At 36.4% G+C, this 21,899-nt stretch overlaps 1 protein-coding gene and 1 pseudogene across 1 annotated transcript; both read right to left on the reverse strand.

Moving 5' to 3' along the window:
- Window positions 1–9,095: 9,095 nt before the first annotated feature.
- On the reverse strand, window positions 9,096–10,356 carry LOC144363036 (uncharacterized; annotated as a pseudogene).
- A 391-nt stretch (window positions 10,357–10,747) lies between these two features.
- On the reverse strand, window positions 10,748–13,687 carry LOC102807375 (E3 SUMO-protein ligase KIAA1586-like). The gene is made up of 3 exons (XM_085492350.1): window positions 13,517–13,687; window positions 12,704–13,027; window positions 10,748–12,478 (listed from the first exon to the last, which is right to left on the reverse strand). The coding sequence occupies exons 1-3, from the start codon at window positions 13,685–13,687 to the stop codon at window positions 10,748–10,750; spliced, it is 2,226 nt and encodes a 741-aa protein (XP_085348476.1).
- Between the last annotated feature and the right edge of the window lie 8,212 nt (window positions 13,688–21,899).

Here is a 21,899-nt window from a genome sequence, read left to right on the forward strand (position 1 = left end):
GCCACCTTCTTCATTTTCAACTTCTGTTTTCAATTGGGTGGTTGTGACCATGCATGCAGGGGACAAAATTATCACCCGTCTGCAACACCGTGCTTCGACAATTGATGGTCTTGTCTGTTCTGTCACTCCAATTTTTTTCTGAGACCTCTTGACACTTTGAAGTTGATACCGTTAACCCATGCTATCTTCGTGTTGAGTCTGGCCTGGAATTTCATATGAAATGTTCATGTCCATTTCGGCATTGTTGACTGGATCAGCTAGCGGGGTTGAATCTGGGATGACAGAGCCTATTTCGGCATCGTTTACTCTTCTTTGGTTGACCACTTCAGCTAATACACAATGAGTACATTTATGGTCAAGTGGATGGTAATCATTTTTTCAGTCTGATTTTCTCTAATTCATATTCAGTTATAATTCAATAAGTTGTGCTTTCAACAAAAATAATTTGACCCCCTAGTATTCACAATTGTAAAACAGGATGCCCCATCCTTCAGAAAAAAATAAAAATGTTGTAACCCTCCAAAACAATTTGATTTATTTACAAGTTAATCCGACCATAATTCGACTGGTTATTATTTTGGTTAAATTGGGGACATTATCTTCAGATTTGTATTTATACTGAATTGTTTCATTATTATTTTTGTTATACCAAACTGTACCCTGTAGGTGTTTGTAGTGGACGTCTATGAGGAATGTTCATTTAGTATCGATTTTATGCAACTTAAAGTAATAATAACACAGGTCTTAGACAAGGTTTCTGTGTATGAAGTAATTGACTTCAAAACTTTGATGGAGCAGATTGCTTTAATTTTTCATATATAGATGCATTTGGGGCTGTAAATGGGAATTCTTTTATGAGAAGACTATCTGCATATTGGGTAAAAAAAAATTCTAATTTTGAATATGCTTTAAACAAAAAATTCACAACTTCAGCAGCACTATCAAGTCCAATAGGCATGCGTAATTTCCTTTCCGCTAATCCCGCTTTGATCAGTAATCGTCTATCTTCTGGACCTGGCGACCAATGCTACCAATCAGTAGAAGCTAGGGCTATCCATACTTGTGACCATGATGGATGAGATACGTTACTGTCGCCCTGACCATGACGAACTGCATGACGTCTTCTCGGGCCACATCTTCTGGTGCTTGAAGATGATCGGGAAACTTCCCCATAACGACGTCTTCCAAAAGTTTCGTCTCTGATGGTGGTGCCCAGATCTAATGACAGAGACACACCGGACACAGTACGCGCATCATCACGTGGTGACGCCCTCGACAACAACTTTGTAGCTTGAGACTGCGAGATGCATATGGTGCTTCTTGAATTGCAACTGATCTATGTAAAATATCACTAGCGCTTCTTAAATAATTGCAGGCATCTCTGATGCTATCTGAGTCTGCATCCGAACTCACATGAACACGTTCTCTCCCGCAAGCGGCCATGACAGGATAAGACCCCCTTGTGCCTCTTTCATTGTTGTCTTTCATTTTACGGGTTGGCAAATATTTCCTATTATTCAGCATGAGTTTCATATCATGAGTTTGTTGACGGCTACATGAAATAATCAAAAACAAATAAATAAATATTGCGTTTACACTCATCCAACGTGCTTCCTAAAGGTGATAATCATTTTGGTGCTAGCTTAGGGGGCTGTTTATTTATTATTGATAAAATAACAACGAAAGAATAATAAAATAATAATGGCAAAAGAAATTCACAATAATGATAAAATAATGTAGAAATAATGTAACACAATGAAATAATAATGGTATAATAATTATAAATTATAATAATAGTAGTAATTATAAAATAATGAATGAAGAAATTAGAAAATATTTAATTTTGGCACTAATCTCACCCCATAGTCCGGCAGCAATGTCAAATTCCAGTCTTTTTGTTTCTGTCATTATTTCTGAAATAACTTTACCAAAGTAAATACAAACTGACCCACTGTTAACCAGGTTATAGAAATATTTTGAATTCAAAACAAATCAACTATGGGGCTATGTCATCTTTAACTACAACGCAACTGCTTAAATTGTCCATGGCCTTTAACACATCTGTTCCTGTCATAGAGTATCTTCCACTTCACTCTGTACATGACATTCACAGCAGACAACATTATTGTTAATTGTATCGATCTCTGGTCCAATAAATATGGCATCTTTTGAATGAAGTAAACTCCAACTTGTGTGTGTTTTGATATATCTTCTTAGATTTTTTTTGTATAGAATGTGGTAATGCATTGGGAGAGCTGCAAGATAATAAAACTATTTTAAGTAACAGTGATCAACATGAAGGTAAGATAAAATTGTCTGATGCTGATTCAGTAGATGTGAAGAATGGTGGCATCATTGATAGGCAACAGTACATGGCAATTTCTGATATTGAAAGTGTGAAATGGAGAAAAAAGACAAATTGTATGACTGTATTATCAGATAATAATTCGGATATTAGCAACCAAGTGATTGATCTCCTGTTTCATGATTTATCATCCCAAAAGCAAGGTAAGGGTATTGAAAACCTCTTAGCAGTGACAGTGCTGCTTCTGAATGGTCTGACCAGGGAAATGTTCCAGTAAAAGGAAGGGTAATACCAGCAAATGAATTTTCATTCCTGACACAAATTATGAAATTTCAGGCATTATCTGAAACAGGACAAAGATACTGTTTGCGGAAAATGTGAGCATGAAATAAAAATATTTTGCATGCAATACTGTAAAAATATGGGAATTCCCCCCAAATAGCAATACAGTAACTATTTGCCATTATGGCATGCATACTTGTAACCCTGTAAAGCAACCTATACTCCATTCTGAAATGCAGGAGCAGTGAAAAAACAATCCCAATAAAAAGCTGTGTGAGCTATCTTCACATATTTTTACGAGTGCTGTACAAAATGCAAAGTGTTGTGACGAAATAGAAGAACCTGCATTCAATTTGTCTGAAAAAATGCAAGCAAGAAATATGAAATACAGGACACTTAGAAGCCAAGAAGCATCAAACAAATTGTATTATTATACAGCTATCAAATAAAAGAACAACGAAATGGCGTGTGGTTCGTAATTCAGTCAACCTGCAAAGATGGTAAAATATCTAAACACAAGTTTCAAACCGACTGTCCAGAACAGTATCAAACTATCAAGTCATCCGTGGAGGGACTGAAAACAGCCACACTTATTATGGACACAGAACACTTGATGTGTGCTGAATGGTGTTTCATGGATTTTAAGCACAACAGAGTCAAGTCGAAGAGACAAACTCAAAAGTGTTAGTGCGAGTACTTACCATCCTTTGTTGAAAAGGGTCGTTTGGTTAGCCTGAATGGACTGTGAACAAGAAAATAGTGAAACAGTAGAATTGTTCCTAGAGATGTTCAATGGAATGATGTACACGCTATTAAACAGTTCAAACCTGTTGCAGGCTGGATGCTAGATGAAGATGGTGCTCTTCATTGTTGTCTTGAAAAAAGAAAATACTGTGATGAAAATGTTGTAAGTTGTCATTACATCTTATGCAGTGTGCTCTCCGACATGCCAACAGTGATTTTATGGGACAGTTAAACAAAAAATATACAATAACAACATTCAAATCTCTTGTAAATGAACTTGTATATGAGTATATGACATACTACAAAGAAATAGAAACTTTCAACAAAAAGAGTGGAAATTCAGGATTACTTTGATACCAGTGACTGTCTTCTGTGGTAGCATTATTTTCTTCTCAACTGCTTGATAGAAGAAATGGATGGAATAAAACCAGTCAGCTTCTTCCAAATGCATCCAATTACATCATTGACGCTGTTGTGTGTGTCAATTATTTTCAGCATCTCCAATTCTGTTATTTTGGTGTGCAGCTTCGTGGTTTATAATATATTCCAGTATAGAGGCACATTTGGCTTTTCCATGTCTTATTCATGCAGTTTTGAGGAACTGTATAATGTTCTGATATGAAAGGGTGCCTTGCCATGTAGAGCGTGCATTACTGGTATTGCCAACATGGCCAGAGACACTTAATAACTGTGCAATGATGAAGTCTTCCACACCACCAAGTACTCTTTCCACTATATCCACAACATGTTTTTTTTCTGTTCTGCCACTCTGCTGTGTAACTCGCTGTTTCTGTAGGATCCACCTTTTTCTTGTTCAATTTCCAGGAATGATGATGTTGTTTTGTAGTTTCTTCTTTTCTTGTCAGAGATTGATTTTTGCTTCTTTTTTGGTAGTTGGGATTCTGGTGCCACACGCTTGACAGGCACCGAATTCAGTACTGGTGCTTCTTTTCCAACTGCCCTTATACCAGTATGATCATGTACTTGTAGCTGCTTAACCAGGAATATAGACACTGAGTTCATCATATCATAGTACACATTACGATCAGAAAGTAACTGAGGTTATCTTTGTCAGCACCAAGGAAGAGAAAGCTTCTACTGAGAAAGATGTCCGACGTTTTGTTAGCATGTATATATAAACTTTCTTCTGACGACAATTCAAACAGGTGAAGATGTTTAGACACTGTTTCAACTCCTCGCATCTCTTCTTTCCATTTTGATAAATCAAACAATGGCACTGCAGTAAATGCCTCATTAATTTTAACATATCATTTGCCATCAATAATGTAATACGGAACATACCATGCTGTGCCAGTGGTTCCTAAAAGAAAACAGAATAGTATACACATTAAAAAATGGAGACTAACAACAATTCTTCTGAATTTTTTGAAATAGCTGTGGGGCTTCAGTTATTGCTAATTGGAACATTAAATTTGTTGAATATTTGTAAATATTGCTGATAATATTATTAACAAATCCCAATCTCCAACCCCAGAGGCACCTAAATACCAAAGGCAAATAGTTCAACATCTCAGGAGAATTAAGTCATCCATCAACAGACTGACATCACATAATAATAACAAACAATTGTTTCAAAATGGCGATAATTGGATGCAAATTTATTTATTCAATTCAATGTATTCATTAACACCCACTTAATACATGTATACATGTATGCAGATATCTGTATTCATTACTGAAAAAGTATTTTTTCATTTTTTTAGTCAGTGATTTTGAACACTTGGAAATATTAAATATTGTTTAATAAGGACGAGTAGCATGTGATAAGAATAACACAGGTCGTTTCAGTGTAGCATTGGTACTTGGCTGTATTAATGTAATAAATTCGTTATCAAACTTAAATCAGCATATACATAAAGTTCTTTACATATTTTGGCAAAAGTGTGACTAAAAATCTTCATTAATATTAAAAGAGAAGGAGAATAGGGTCAATGGAGTACAGGGCTATGGAGTTGACCCTTGACCCAGACGATAATGGAATGGTCTTGGAGCAGGTACAGGCAGCATGATTTCCTGTCTATTCATTACCGGTTCTAACAGTATATATACACTGAGTATTTGTATAGCATACTTGGTAAATTCACACAATATACTAAGTTTTATGTAAAACAATGCCTTAACCACTTAAGAACAACGCGCCTGTCCATATACAACACCCCTTCCACAGATATATTTCAACTTGTCACTAACATTTTAATTGTATACTCCAAGTAAAAGTAACTAGTGGTGTGAAAGTCATGGCTATATATAACTACAAGTATGTCTACGGTGACAACAGTTTTCAAAAAACTAGTACATAAAAACTTATTACAGGTATAGCTTTATGGTTATACAAATGAAAGAAAAACAGACAAAAATAACTAACTACAAAATTAAAACTACGTATAAAAAGATGAAAATAAAAATAACTACTTTTAAATTACCTTTTAGAGTGAGTGTGGATGATTAAAGCGTATTTAATTGTTTACATAATTTGTTGACAACTCTACACAGCTCCTCCCAAAAACCCATGTAACTCCGCCTTAATAAGGGGTTGTCATTGATTAACCCTTGACCTGTGCATTGTCGTTCTAATCTTTGCACATATTAACTGGCTTGCGAAAATGGACAGATCTTAAAGGAAATCCTCTCATGGTTTGTACGCTTGCTACAATGTAGTAGCCATTAACCATATAGTGCACACGAGGATATCTTAAGTAGGTGAAATCGACAACGCAGTGGGTCACCGACACCGCCTATACCTACAGGAAAACGTCGTCAATGTTATTTTATTACCATGAACTTTGTCTTGACAGCGCAAATTACACCTAAATAATTATAAGCATCTATGGTTGATTTCTGGCACCCAAAATTGATTCTCCATTCAGTCCTAATTACGCGTTTAAGAATGACCTGGTGATCCGAAATTGACCTCGCTTGAAAATACTGTCGCCTACGGCGGGTCCCGGGATCATTGCGTCGAGCGAACTTTGCCCTATGAACAAACACTGAGACTACACGTGACGTGAAATCTCGAAGCGAGGGCTCTCCAGTCTCCCATGTTGCATATAGTACTTGCATGGTCGCTGTGGAGAGTGTTCAATCATTGTTTTGCTGCCGAAATTTGTGAATTCTTGCGAGGATTCACAGATTCTACATCGCCTGCATTGCTACATGCTTATCTGGTGTTGTTTAACTCCTGGGGTTTCATCCTATCTTGTTTTTATCGTCATTGCAGTGTAGAGTACCTTCTCTTCTTTTCTTGCTTATATTCAGTCACAATTGTTCTTGGATTTCTGGTTAATTAATTACTAGTATATTTACACTAGTATATTCCCAAAGTATAGCTACTTTGTTCTGAAAATATCTGAATCCCATTTTATTTTAAAATACAACTATACCAAAGCATAAAGCTAGTTTAGAGGTGCACCTTGAAATGCCTCAATGTGGACCTTGTGTGATTTGCTCTGTCAGCAGACCTGGCAACTACTATCATTTGACACGAAATGATAACGTGTTTGCCAATTTTTTTAAAAGTTGTTATTAAAATGTTTTTGCCCACATCATGCAGTGAAAGCAGGATACCTAAACATAACAAGGTTCAACACAGTTGTCATTTTGCAGAATGACCTGACATTGGTTTTGGTTTAACAGAAAATATTACACCCATGATTTGTCATCAACAGTATGGCATATTACATAAATTTGTTAATTTCATGGAATGTACTATCAGTGTCCTTCACGAAAATAAATCTTGTAAAGTAACAGATATCGTAACTGCTAAATTATACATTCAACACGTCCCAAATACTACGGATACGTTACTCTCAGAAAGTAGTAACATATGCCCGAATGCTAACAGGTATCAATAACTTTGCTGTCAGGGGAAAGGCCATTGAGGCAAGAGCCCAATCTAAACAGGTGTCGTCATCTCTGGTTGACAAATTTTCAATGTGGTTTGTCCTGATATATATTCCTGTAGTGAATATAGTGTAAAGTTAACAAAGGTAAAATTAGTTTCTGATAAGGCTGTTCTTCTTAAAATAGCATATGGACAGTATTTGTTTATATTGGATAAAACACAGAGACCTTATCGGTCAGTGTCTTGGTCTGGTCTGGGTGTTCCTGATTATAATATTGCCAAACTGTCGTCTAGGTGATTGGTTAATTAACTTGGCCATGTGCTCCCCCCGTGTGTCAAATTTATCAGATAAATCAGCCAAGAAGTACAAGACTTTGATATTGCGATATGGTAGTGATGTGACAAGATCCCGGTTTTTTGCATTACATGATTAAAACGCGAAATTGAGAGTTAGTTTAACTACATCTAAGGATGAGTTGTCATAAACCTGGGCTCAACTGTCATACCACAACTTAAGAACAGCAGTATAACATCTAAGATCCAAAATCAGTGGTATGAGTATGAAGATGGGTAAGATAAATCAACTAGATTGTAGCAATCTTAATATCTTGGACTTTATAGTCAACTATGTTGATCCTCAAATTTGGGATTTTACATTGACATCGCTTACATTGACAAATAATGAAATATCGAAATTTAACCAATTTAAACTTGATGAGTTTGATTGGGATAAGCCATACACTGGTGCACTACGTAATACACCTTCTCGTGACAATTCACATTTACTTGAACAGCCGTCTTGCATACATCCATAATGTAGAATGTGTACGTCCATTATATTTACTTCTTGCCAGTACACTAGATAGCTATACTAGTAGTAGAACTGAATGTTTGCATATTTTCAACATGTTTGGAGTAGTTGTATGTAAAGGCACCTTATTAATTGAAAAAGGGATGGATTTCACTGACGGTTCATTCAGTATAATATATGTGGGCAACATTGATAAAATGAGTTCATATGCTACTGTTAAAGATAATCAAGTTACATGAATGGTGTTCAATGGTGTATCTATCTAAGCTGTTTAGCCTGCACCACACACAATTCATTGCAGTACTGATGAGTATGTTACATTTTACTCCATTTTACAACCGGTGAGGGTATCTGCCTAAAACCAATTCATGTCACTAAAGATAATAGTTTCTTCCATATTGTAGCAATACATTACAACCATTATTTGGCTGTGTGCAATAGAGATATCAATGGGTTTCCATTGTCACACGAAATGCAGCAACTTCAATCTCATATCAGTGACCTTTTGAAAGAGTTTTCATATCAATTGTTGCTCAATCAAAAAGAATATTTTGATAGACTGCCTGAAAATGAGGCCACAGCATTATTTCTTTTTTAAGAATGTCAGAACACAATTTCGTGATTTTCATAGATTCTGTGAAGAATGAGAACTGCAGAAATGTCTATTGCAGTTTTGTTTTCTGTCCTAGTTGTGTGTGTTTTAACCGTGACAAAGGTGTCATGAGCAAAGTTTGGGTTTACTGCATTTCAGAATAAAGAACCTATTAATGTACCTCATCTTGCCACACATTATTCATTACTTTTTGACGAGAAACAGCTTGCAATGCATTCTGATCCTCTATTGGACATTGAAGCCACACGTAAGGACTTAAATCATGCACAGAATATCCCATTTTCTATGGTTTACTCATTACCAATCACCCATGATGTATCAACAGTAACAAGGAAGAGTAGGGCACGAACACGTGCTAGTAGTACACCATACACTGGTCTGATTCATTTTCTTCAACCAGAAACACTATTTACTATTGATGAAAAATGTCTGATGATTTACAAAGTAAAATTTGTCAATACATAGTCACAAAGCATGCTTAATGTACAAACGCCTGAAGTTTATCTTTCTGGACTAAAACATAATCTAGCTTCTGCTGAATCCCCAACAATATTCCTTCCACTTCACATCATCACCTATCTTTGGCAGCATCCTTGGGTGACTGAAGTCTTTTAGAAAAGAGGCATTTGATTTCTAAAAGTGTTGGTTTACGAGCAGACTTGCAGAGACAGGTTACTACACCATCAGCAGAGCAACCAATGGAATGGCTTACTAATGTCAACTTTGAGACCAGGCACTCTGACTTTTAAATTCCCATGTTTCTTTCTTTCAATGAGAATGTAAATTTCACGAGCTTTCTTCTCCTTTTTTCGGCCCGACTGTAAGGCTTGCAGATCCTCTGGAGGGGCAGGTGCACATCCCATGATTTTATTAATAATTTTGTTGGGGTCTGCAGAGGGGTTTTTCAGTAGTGTGGTTGCTCTGGTTGAAACATGCTTAAAAATAGAAGCAGTTATGACACCTTTTCTCATGGCATGCCAAGTTGAATTGTCACTCTGTCCAGCTGTCTGTGCTTCAATAAAGTTAACTTCCTCATCTGTGTAATGCACACTGTCCATAAACATGCAGGCTAATCCTAGTTACCAGGTAGGTGAGTTTTTAAGAAGTTGCAAGCAACTGTTGGCATTGAGAGCTTTAAGCAGGCTTCATTAGGTTCATTCTTTGTAACTTTGTGTGTCAAATTTTGTATTGGCATCAGCAAGGACACAGCCGCAGCTGTTGGTACTATCTGCAATAAAAAGTTAAAAAGTAGGACAGTTGAAATAAAAATTCCCATCTTTAAAAATTTTAGATAATTGTGAGCGGGATGCATGTTGGTTTTACTTGTAGAAACTATTTTAAACAAATTGATTTCTAACTAAAATAAACAAGAAAAGTATTTCTTATACAGGACTAAATTTATGAATATTACAGAATCTTAAATTGTATCATGAAAAATATTTTTGTTTGACAATAACAGCATTTAGACATTTGACCCACCTCTGCAAAATCCTTGGCAAACTGCTCTTGTTGCAATAGTGTCAGGGGTCTTCTGTCATCAGGGTGTCTCGGGTCAAAATCACTGTCTCTCTGAGCAATGTTCTGTACACCATAACTGGAAAAAAGTACAGGTTGAAATTAAAAAAAAAACACAGTAGAGTGTTCTACTGCAGAGGACATATTAATTAGCTGTGATAATAAACATACCAAGCAGATTGTATTCTTAGTTTCTTCACAGGAAGAGGCACATCATGACCCATTGAACGTTTTTCCACTGACCTGGGCTCTCTCTGGAATTTGCTAGGTAATAGTAAATTTACTAATCAAGACAAAAAAGTTTTAGTAAACTTTGTCTGGAACCATGAACAGCATGCTGAAAATGGTGCTTGCTGGTGCAACCTGATATAATTTTGTGACATCAAATTAGGCAGTCTGCTCCACAAAATGTACCATTTATGATGGTACTACAAAACATCACAACAAAAATATACAATGTAGACACCAGAACCTTTATTTGAATGTTTGAAATATTAAATGAACATATTCATGATTATCTGAGTGTGAAAATTAGTCATCATTCAAAACTTCACCAAGTTCACTGCCTAGAACACAAGCCATTTTTGACATATTTTGTAAACTGGTTAATAACTTTTAGAGCAGTTTGTTATTATCAGTTATATCAACAGTATTGTTAGCGGATGAAAATATTCGTCTGTTTTTCATTGCACACCATATTTCAAAAGCACGATGGAAATTAAATCTATCCATCTCCCTTAAACTTGGAGTTTCTAAGGATAATGTCATAAGACAACTAACTGATGACACCTTTAAGGATGCTCTGAGTTTATTTTTTATGAGATTATAACGTGAAAACCCACGTTCACAGTCAGCTGTACTAACTGGCACAATAAGAGCTATTTTGGCTAATATAATTGTATTTGGATAGCTACTTAAAATATTAGTACACAATATTTGCTGCCATGCTGTTTGAAATGACATGCCTCTAAAATTACTTGACAATATACCCTTCACATCTAACCATTCATCCTTTAAATCACTGGCTTCAATGACTGGACTAAAAACTTTATTGTCTGTAGCCTTTTCAGCACCATAATGTTCACATAAAATCTCTATTTCCTGATTTCCATATGTTCTGTATTCATCACTAGAAGGAGGTGGTAGGTTATTTGGTACAAATATTTTGAATGCACCAAGAAGACCAAGATTATCAAACCTATCTTTGAGATTTGAAATTAAGTTATCTAGATAGTGTTTTCGACTACTCTCAAAAAATTTCCTGTAGTTCTTACTGTCTAAAATAGCAACTCCCTCCTCCCCTTCATCAAGAACAACTGAAAATGAGATTCCTTTATCAAGAACTCTTATGTAAAACTTTCCAGATTCTGGGGGTTCATCTGGCACCAAACTTAAGAAATTGAACAATCTGGGACCAGCATTTTCTTTCATATTTTGGAATGTGTCAGTTTTTGCTGTAATGTATGTATACAATATTGAACAATCACTGTCTGATTTTTGAAAAGTCTTGCTTAACAAGTTTAACTGTTTTAAAACATCTGACATGAAATACAGAGTTGCTAGAAATTGATAAGTGGTAACAAATTTTAACAACTCAACTGCAGTGCTATCACCAGACCCACTATTTGGGTATGCATCATCAGCTAAACATAATATCATTGGACCTAGGTTACCCAAGACTGCATCCACTGCTCCCCCAACTGACAACCATCGTGTGTCACAGGGCCTTGTGAACTGCCTAACGGATTCTATATTTAATACAGAATAAATTCTAGCAAGTTTTAATTTGTGTTTGGAGGAATAGTGAAAATAATTATAAATTTGGTTAAGTTTAACTTTAAATTTATCAATATATGAGACCGAATGTGATGCCTGGGAAGCAGCCAAGGCAAGGCGGTGTGCAATGCAGTGTGTAGCTATCAAAAATGGATTCACTTGGTTTTTCAGAAGTGTTGTCACCCCCTTGTGCTTCCCAGTCATCACACTAGCCCCATCAGTAGAAGAAGCAAACATATTTTCCAGTACTAAACCTTTATCCTTCAGTACTTTTACAACACTGTTATAAATGTCATCAGCTGAAGTTCCTTCCTGAAGACCCACTACTTCAAAAAACCTAATTTTAACAACACCTTTGACAATATAACGCAAGTATATTATTACAGTTTTGTCCATGGCAATATCAGCCATTTCATCAATTAGAATAGCATAATACTTGGATTCTTCTAGCTCTAACAACAGCTCTTCATCAATCACTACTTTCATGGCATCTTGGAAGGCATGAATGGAATCTGGATGTTGGTAGTTTGTGTGGGAATCAACATTCAACCCTTTCAGATCATCACAACCCTATGAAGACAAAATAAAAGCACAATTTAAAATTGATAAAAATATAATGCTAAATAACTATATCATGCCAGTGAATGGTAATATTTGAGGACAGTAACTGTTTGGAGCTAACAATGAATTATGTATACATATATGAACCTTAAAATAAATATAGAGAGGCCACATGTTCTGAATAAAGACTGTATTGATTCAGAAGAAGGTTATTGCATGTATCTTACCTCTCACCTGCATTAAAGTTAACCAATTAAGATCACTGAAATGATCATTAGGGCAGTTCTTCTTAGCCAAATAATAAATATTTTTCATAGCAGCCCTGATAGTAGCTTCTTCTTTGGTACTTGCATTAGCAAATGCCTCTTTGAATGCCGGGGCATACACCTGTGCAGCAGCAGCTGCCTTGTGGTCAGCAATTCTGGCATGCTTTGTGCAGTAATCTTTAGTCAGATAAGCACATCCACTAGTGAATGAATTCACCTTTCCACTTTTAATGCACCACTGACAGGTCATTACTTTAGTATCCATATTATACTCTAACCATGGAAAAGTAATCTAAAGAAATAAGAAATTTGGTATATATTACCACATAAAACATTTACAAACACAATAAACAAAGTAAGAATAAAATACCATTGGCACTAGTATATTAAACTATAAGTACAGCAAATAGTGGACATAAAATTATGTGACACAAAAAAAATATTAGATTACTGCACTGAACTCATTTGGGCCGTTAAATCATGTGAATAAACTTTCCCGGGAAATTTCTCAGACGCCCACAGAAGAAAAATCTAGGCCAATCAAAAAGCTGTATTGTTATTGTGATGTAATCTCCCGTGCTCATCGTGCATTACAAACCCGCATGTTGACGTTTATAATGACACAAAATGACTATTCATTTTAATCGAAATTTCTGAATTAAAGTAAAAAAATAACTAATAACATTTTGGTCTTGTAACTCGATCTCAATACTAAAATGCCCGGTAAGAATGGTACACAAATTACAGATATTTTTCGACCGATTCGCTAACATTGTCTCACCTTCCATTCTGTCTGACATCGTGCTGCAGTACGATCAACTTTCCGTTTCTTGGTGCTGCCAGGGTTAGAACAGCCAGGGGTTTCTGGTTCTGAACACGATCTAGCGATTTCTCCATCTCGTCGTGAAAAATAATCGTCAAGCAGTCGTCTGCTCTTTTTTGACGTCTCCATTTTCAATAAATAGACGAATCACGTGTTTGATCAGGGCGACATGAAACCGTCCCATACAGAGAGTAATGCCGCGGGGTATCTTGATACGCATGCCGACCCGACTAAACTACGCATGTGCGATGACACCAAAATAACCTCAGAGTGGAAAAGCATTCAAGAACATTTCCGTGTCGATCGCGATCACTGTGTAACAATTGATGCAATCTCAGAAGTGACGGGACATTGTTTAACTTTAAAATGACAATCACTCAAACCGTAAAACGGGAGATGATCACAGTGAAGTTTTGACAATTAAATCAGGACGATTTGCAAAGGGTATTTTGTACAAAATGTGTTCGTAAACCCTACTAATAGATATTTATTTTGTTCGTAAATCTTGTCAAAATTTCGTAATTTACGACATTTACGAGCGATAGCGAGAGCACAGCTGACAGGGCCCATCAGTGACTGAAGTCTTTTCAAATGTTTCATATTCATAGAGGGCTGCAGCAATATGCCGACATACACCATCTGCACTGTAAGAATAAATAATTTTGGTTGGAGTCAAAAGTATAACTTTATAATGCAGCTTAACAATCTGTGGGTTTAGTAAGGTATAAATAAAAATAAAACAAACTTAAAAAATAAAATAAAATGCAAAAATAATATTTCTAATATAGGACTACTGATAAAAGAGCCAATATTGACAATGGTAAAACATATTTCATCATCTTAAGTTTACATAAAATAGACTGTAGACCTTTAACATTTTTGCTCAATCATCAATGTTTTAATAATTTTCACTATCCGATTTGTTTGGTGTTTGCAACCTTTGTTATGTGAATAATGGACTACTGAGCTCTTGTAAATCTCCTTGTGGATAAACGATGTTAGATATAACATAGCAGCTACGATTTTATGCTTAACACAGTGGTCTGCAATGGTATTGATTTTAATAAATATGACATTATTACAGTTACACTTACCTGCCAGGACATTCACAATAAGCATCCATTATTTCGTAATGTTCCTTGTCTATAAGAAACCATGAGTTGTACGTTGGCTTGTTGAGGTACTTTTGTCCTGGGTCGGCTTCACCTGAGCTTTAAAAGCCCCTAGCATGCTGCTCTGAGAAATATGCGAATATTGTAAATCTAAGACGTGTCCGTCAAAACAAAGTTTGTAGTCCTCAAATGATTTGTATGCTCGGAGCGTCTTCCGGTCATAGTCAGATCTGTGGCACATAAGATAATTAAAAACATCACTCAAACCAAAGTCAGGAACGTCTGAAAAGTCAGTACTGTAACCGGGGAGGGTAAGAGGATCTGTAAAATCACATCCTAGCTGTTTTAGTCGGTCACTGACGTCCCTCTTTGGATTGCGTCTTGTCATATCAGATTCTTCGTCTCGCCCTGACCTGTGGACTGCTTTTGCAAGCGAAACTAGAATATTCTTTTTATAATTTGCAGTGGACACGCCAAATTTGCGAAGAAAGTTTTTTAGCTTCGGGACTGTGAGCTTTTCAAAAGCATCCATGATCAATTAATAGCGAAAATCAGTTATAAATGTTGCCGAGTCGCGTGTGTGGTTTACATGTCACGACGCCATTTTGTTCTGAAGCTTGACCTGCCAGCAACCGTTGCTATGGCGTAATCTCACTCTCGCGCTATCCCGCAGTTGGCGGAATATCGATTATTAACCCTTGACCTGTGCATTGTCATTCTAATCTTTGCATATATTAACTGGCCTGTGGAAATGGACATATCTTAACGGTAAATTCTCTCATGGTTTGTACGCTTGCTACAATGTAGTAGCCATTAACCATATAGTGCACACGATGATATCTTAAGTAGGTGAAATCGACAACGCAGTGGGTCACCGACCCCGCCAATACCTACACTAATACAGGAGTCGAGTTGACCAGAAACCGTGGGTATCGGTGTCACGATTTTTTGCGTGTCAATTTATTTTCGTTTTTTTCAACAAATATTTCACTTTTTTCTCCCAGGAAAACGTCGTCAATCTTATTTTAATACCTGAACTTTGTCTTGACAGCGCAAATTACACCTAAATAAGCGTCTATGGTTGATTTCTGGCACCCAAAATTGATTCTCGATTCAGTCTTAATTACGCGTTTAAGAATGACCTGGTGATCCGAAATTGACCTCGCTTGAAAATACTGTCGCCTACGGCGGGTCCCGGGATCATTGCGTCGAGCGAACTTTGCCCTATGAACAAACACTGAGACTACACGTGACGTAAAATCTCGAAGCTAAGGTTCTCCAGTCTCCCACGTTGCATGATCGCTGTGGAGAGAGTGTTCAGTCATTGTTTTGCTGCCGTAATTTGTGAATTATTGGGACGATTCACAGATTCTACACTGCTTGTTTCCCTTGTAATTTTTGTAGCAACTTTCTACTGTTCTTTCAGTCCCACTGTAGAAAGTTTGTTCAGTTTTGTTTGACTTGACCGTTACGTATCAATCGTGTGCTGAGACGAGGTCTGCTTTTGCATTACTACATGCTTATCTGGTGTTGTTTCACCCCTGGTGGTTTTTCATCCTATCTTGTTTGTTATCGTCATTGCAGTGCAGAATGACTGCCCTTGGGCTTAACTTCTCCTCTTTCCTTGATTGTATTCATTAACAATTGTTCTTGGATTTCTAGTTTCATCATCTATAGTCATACACGGGCGTATGGCATTCCAATGACATGTGGTGTATGCAAACTGTGAAGACCTTGAACGACCTCAACTAATTTCTGTTCGTCTTCATCTGTTAATTAATTACTAGTATATTTAAACTAGTATATTCTCAAAGTATAGCTACTTTGTTCTGAAAATATCTGAATCCCATTTTATTTTAAACTGCAACCAAAGCGTAAAGCTAGTTTAGAGGTGCACCCTGAAACGCCTCACCGTGGGCCTTGTTTGATTTGCTCTGTCTGCAAACCTGGCAGCTACTGTCATTTGGCACAAAAGGATGCGTTTGCCAATTTTGATAAAAATTGTTATTCAAATATTTTGCCCACATCATGCAGTGAAAGCAGTATACCTAAACATAATAAATGCATACTTATAGCTGCTGACTTGTGTGATAGCAACGCTGAACACAGTTGTCGTTATGCAGAATGGTCTGACTTTGTCAAATGTTTTGGTTTAACAGAAGATATTCCACACACCTATGATTTGTCACTCTGTCATCAACGTTATGGCATATTATATAAATTTGCTAATTTCATGGAATGTCCTGTGTTCTTCACGGAAATAAATTGTGTAAAGTACCAGATCTCGTAACTGCTAATTAATACATTGAACACATCCTAATTACTATGGACACTGTACTCAAAGAAGGTAGTGAAATATGCCCAAATGCTATGCAGGTATCAATAACTTTGCTGCCAGCGGAAAGGCCATTGAGGCAAGAGCCCAATCTAAACAGGTGCTGTCATCTCTGGTTGACAAATTGTCCAATGTAGCCTGTCCTGATATCTATTATTCTAGTGAATAGAGTTGAAAGTTAACAATAGTAAAATTAGTTTCTGATTCGTTGTTAAAAGACAAGGCTGTGCTTCTTAAAACAGCATATGAACAGTATTTGATTATATTGAGACCATACCAGTCAGTTAATGGGTCCTTATACAGTGTTCCTGATTTTGATTATAATATTGCCGAACAGTCGTCTAGGGGGTTGGTTACCCAAATTGGCCATGTGTCCCACCCTTCAAATTCATCAGATAAATCATTCAAGAAGTATAGGAGTTTGATATTGCGATGTGGTAGTGGTGTGACACTGCTTTTTGCATTATATGATGCACATGAGAATGAAGTTCAACTACAATTGAAACGCGAGATTTAGAGTTTAATTACATCCAAGGATGATTTGGTCAAAAATCTGGGTTCTACTGTCATATACCACAACTTAAGAAGAGCATCAAATCTAAGATGAGTGATACGAGTATGAAGATAATACAGATGGATAAGATAAATCAATTAGATTGTGGCATTCTTAATATCTCGGACTTTATATATAGACAACTATGTTGATCGTCAAGTTTGGAATTTTATTTTCTCGCTTACATTGACAAATAATGAAATGTATAAATTAAACTTGAGTTTGATTGGAATAAGCCAGACACTTGTGCACTAACTTAAGTAATACCCCTTCTCATGACAATTCATACACCAATAATGTAGAATGTTTACGTCCATTATATTTACTTCTTGCCAGTACACTAGATAGCTATACTAGTTGTAGTACTGAATGTTTAAACATGTTTCGAGCCGTTGTACGTGAAGACACCTCATTGCGTTTCCAAGCTAAAAAAAAGTGACTCATTAATTGAGAAGGGGGATGGATTTCACTGGTTCATTCAGTATAGTATCTGTGAATAACATTGGCATATGAACTCAATTTATCAGTGTTAAAGCTAATCAAGTAACACGAAGGTTCAATGGTGTGTCTATCTAAGCTGTTAAGCCTGCACCACACACAATTCATTCCATTTTACTCGTTCTTCTTTTCCAACCGTTGAGGGTATCTGCCTAAAACCAAATGTCACTAAAGATAATAGTCCATTCCATTCTGTAGCAATACATTACAATCATTATTTGGCTGTGTGCAATAGATATATCAATGGGGTTCCACATACAGCAACTTGAATCTCATATCACTGAAAGAGTTTTCATATCAATTGTTTCTCAATCAAAAAGAATATTTTGATGGACTCCTTGAAATGAGGCCACAGCATTATTTCTTTTTAAGAATGGCAGTATACAATACTGCATTTCAGAATAAAAACTCCATTAATGTCCTTGTCACACACAGCTTGCAATGCATTCTCATCCTCTACTATGGTTTACCCATTGCCAATCACCCATGATGTATCAACAGTAACAAGAGTAGGACACAAACATCTGCTAGTAGTACACCATACACTGTAAGGCAAACATGTGAAAGGGGAAGTTGTCTGATTTATTATCTTAAAACAGGAACATCTTTACTGTTGATGAAATATGCCTGTGATGATTTACAAAGTATATTTTTTACTACAGTCACAAAGCATGCTGTACACGTACAAACGCCTCACGTTTATCTTTCTGGACTAAAACATCTAGTTTCTACTGAATAGTACAATCAAAAGTACTTGTCATTGACATTTTAGACATTGCACCCGACTCTCCTGAAGGTGTCAGAACATGACTTGATAAAATGCATTCAGTGTATGAAGTTGGAATTAAATATCCACATGTTGTGGTTATTGGGGATGGTAAAAAGCATATGACCATCTTATTAAATTAAAGAGAATATAGATCTAGATTGGGTTAATCGTTTTCCTATGGACTGGCATATACTAAAAAGTTTTCAGTCTGTCTTAATGAGACCATACCTTGATGCAGGGTTATCTGACCTTTTATCCATCATGGTCGAACAAGGACTGCGGTTCCATTGTGTCAAAGTTTCACAAAGACTCGCACGTTTCTTATTAATACTTGGGAAGGAATTTATCCCTATGAAATTGGCACTTTCTTGACGAGCATATCACACAGAAAATTCGTGTCAACTCGTATCTCCCAGAGTTTGTGATATTACAATTAAAAGTTGTGATGAGGAGTCTGTATTAGAAACTACACCACAGCAAATACAAGCAACAAGAACAGAATGGCAACACAAGATAACTGGGCTCGAAGAGGCGTTCAAGTAGTGTATTATATCATTTACAGGCTGGAGATTACACTGTAAGCATAACCGGAAAACGATGGCACTCAGTGGCTGGTGATGTACATAAAGAAGTCATGTGATCAACCTCCACCCAGTCACTTGCAAAACTTGTACAATGTTACATTCAGAGCTAAGGCAATACAAAATCTGAAATTCATTTTAGCCATAGGGAGGAAAACATATTAAACTAATGTCCGTAGAGCTATGTGGAAGGAAAATGAGAAAATCATTGTCATACAATACCCTGTTTGTGTTGACTAAACATGCACCACTTTCACCCATTTACGGGTAAACGACCTGGAAAACTTGGAATAATGGAGCTTATTTTAACCACACCATTGCCAAAAGGGCCAGGTCATTCATGGAGAAAGTTTCTTCGAGTTAGACACCAAAAGCTGATGCTAATCAAGGTCATATCATAGCAGTTTTACTCCCGAACCAATCATTAATAACTGGTGGTGGTTTTAATGTAGTGAATAAAGACAAAACCATGAAAGCAGTTTAAGATGCTATTGATAGTAGAGCCTGGCTACATGCGTTCTCATCTTCCCCTGATACAGACACGCCACTACTACACAAATTCAGTTGAGGAAAATTATATAGGAAAATGTATTTTTTCTTATTTGAATGCATTAGCACATTTGCTTAAAGTTGACACGAGTTTGCAAGGCGTTGATGCAGCCAAGATATGTTTAGTCATATAGATTGTGTACATATGCTCAGGGTGTGACTGTGTCATACTTTGTTGGCAAGGAAAAGAGTGCATATTTTAATGTTTTGTTTCAAGACGGGGCATTTATTACTGGTAATGAGTGCACGCGCGGGAATTGAATACCAACATTAATGATATTTTTGATAGTAGGCAAATGGCATGTTATGGTCTAATTGGTTGCTTATATTTTTGCAGTAGAGTTTCTGCATTTCGAGAGGACTCGCCAAATGATTTTTTCCACTGCTGCTTCTGATAGTGACTTAACATCTATGGAAAATGTCATTCTGTGGCTAAATACAATACGAAATGAGCTACGAGACAGAGAAAAAGATGAAACTGGTGTAATACCTTCAAATGAAGTCCATGAGATGCTGTTGGGTTGTACAATTGTATAAAAAAAGCAGACAACAAGTTGATTTTCCTGCACTTAGTGACTGGCTGGTTGGTTAATTGAAGGCAAAGTTACAATATCATGGCATAGTGAGGAAAATTTAAGGAAAAACAAAGCGGAACTATAACCACCTTGCCCTTTAGGAACAAATGTAGTCCTATACCCTCTGTTATATTTTGTAATAATTTAAACTTTGAAGTGTTTATGACATGCAAGATGACTCACGTTGCTATTAACCATGCAGTTGTTTGACGCATACAGTTTAAAATAGATGCTCGCTGAATGGGGTGTTGAAGGCCGTGGGGTTTGGGTGTTGTTGAATAATGTAGCAGTTTCCAAAAAATCAGCATAACCAAGATGGAGTTGTAAAATATACTGTTGAATTTGTCCTTGGTTTGGTAGGTGGAAGGTTAGTGGGAAGTGTAGGGGTAGTTGGGATTGGTAGGGTTTAAATGTGTTTAAATGTTAAAGGTTTAAAATCTGTTTAAATGTGGGGCATTCCAACATACTTTTGTATTTTCTCAGCTGCTAGAAAAACTAGATGGTTACGAATTCTGCGACGTATGAAGATAAACTTTATTATCTTGAGTAACAGATTGACTTACTGTAGTAAAAAATTAAATTTGTAATGAGTCAAAATACCTACACAAAGTCTAGCTTGAGTTGACCAAAAAAAATGCATACCAATGTCCATACATGTGTGAACTCATTATATACAGTCTAAATGGCAGTCTCTCATATCAACCGAAGTATCTCTGCCTGAAAAGGTTTGATCATTACCATGTATGAATGTGAAGGTCTATATAGCCATGTATGGGAATAAATAGATGTATTAAACTAAGATTAAATGGCACATTCAACTTTCAAGGCTGTGTGAATTCAGGCAGGAAACTGTCATATATCAAACTAACGAGTCAAGCTATCAATGGCACTTTCCATTGCAGCTAATTAAAATATAAACATTACTGGCAAATATATCAAACACATGTCACCACATCTGCATTATTTTAAGTGCTATTTTATACAAAGTGTATTCACCTTTTCTATAGCCAAGGTTATTCATCCACACTTCAGACCCATTTCCAAGTACATACACTCAAAGACTGTCAACTGTACAGATATGTAATGCATATATGTTTTCATGTGCATTCCAGGAAGTATCTGTAGTGAAGACGGTGGACGATATTGTATTAGAAACGGTACAGTAGTGCAACCAGGAGGATATTACTAATCCTATAGAAATACTGCGATATTTTTCAAACAAACGTTATTTAGGGAAGAGACCAGTCCTTGAATTCAAAATAAATGTTGAAGGAGAAACTAATATGATAATTGTGGACAGGTATAATCTGTTGCAGACTGCTTTTGATGAGATTCAAACTATCAAGAACTTGAGGAAAACATTAGTTGG

Source organism: Saccoglossus kowalevskii, chromosome 17, assembly GCF_978046115.1.
Source record: "Saccoglossus kowalevskii chromosome 17, keSacKowa6.1, whole genome shotgun sequence".
NCBI classification, from domain to species: domain Eukaryota; kingdom Metazoa; phylum Hemichordata; class Enteropneusta; family Harrimaniidae; genus Saccoglossus; species Saccoglossus kowalevskii.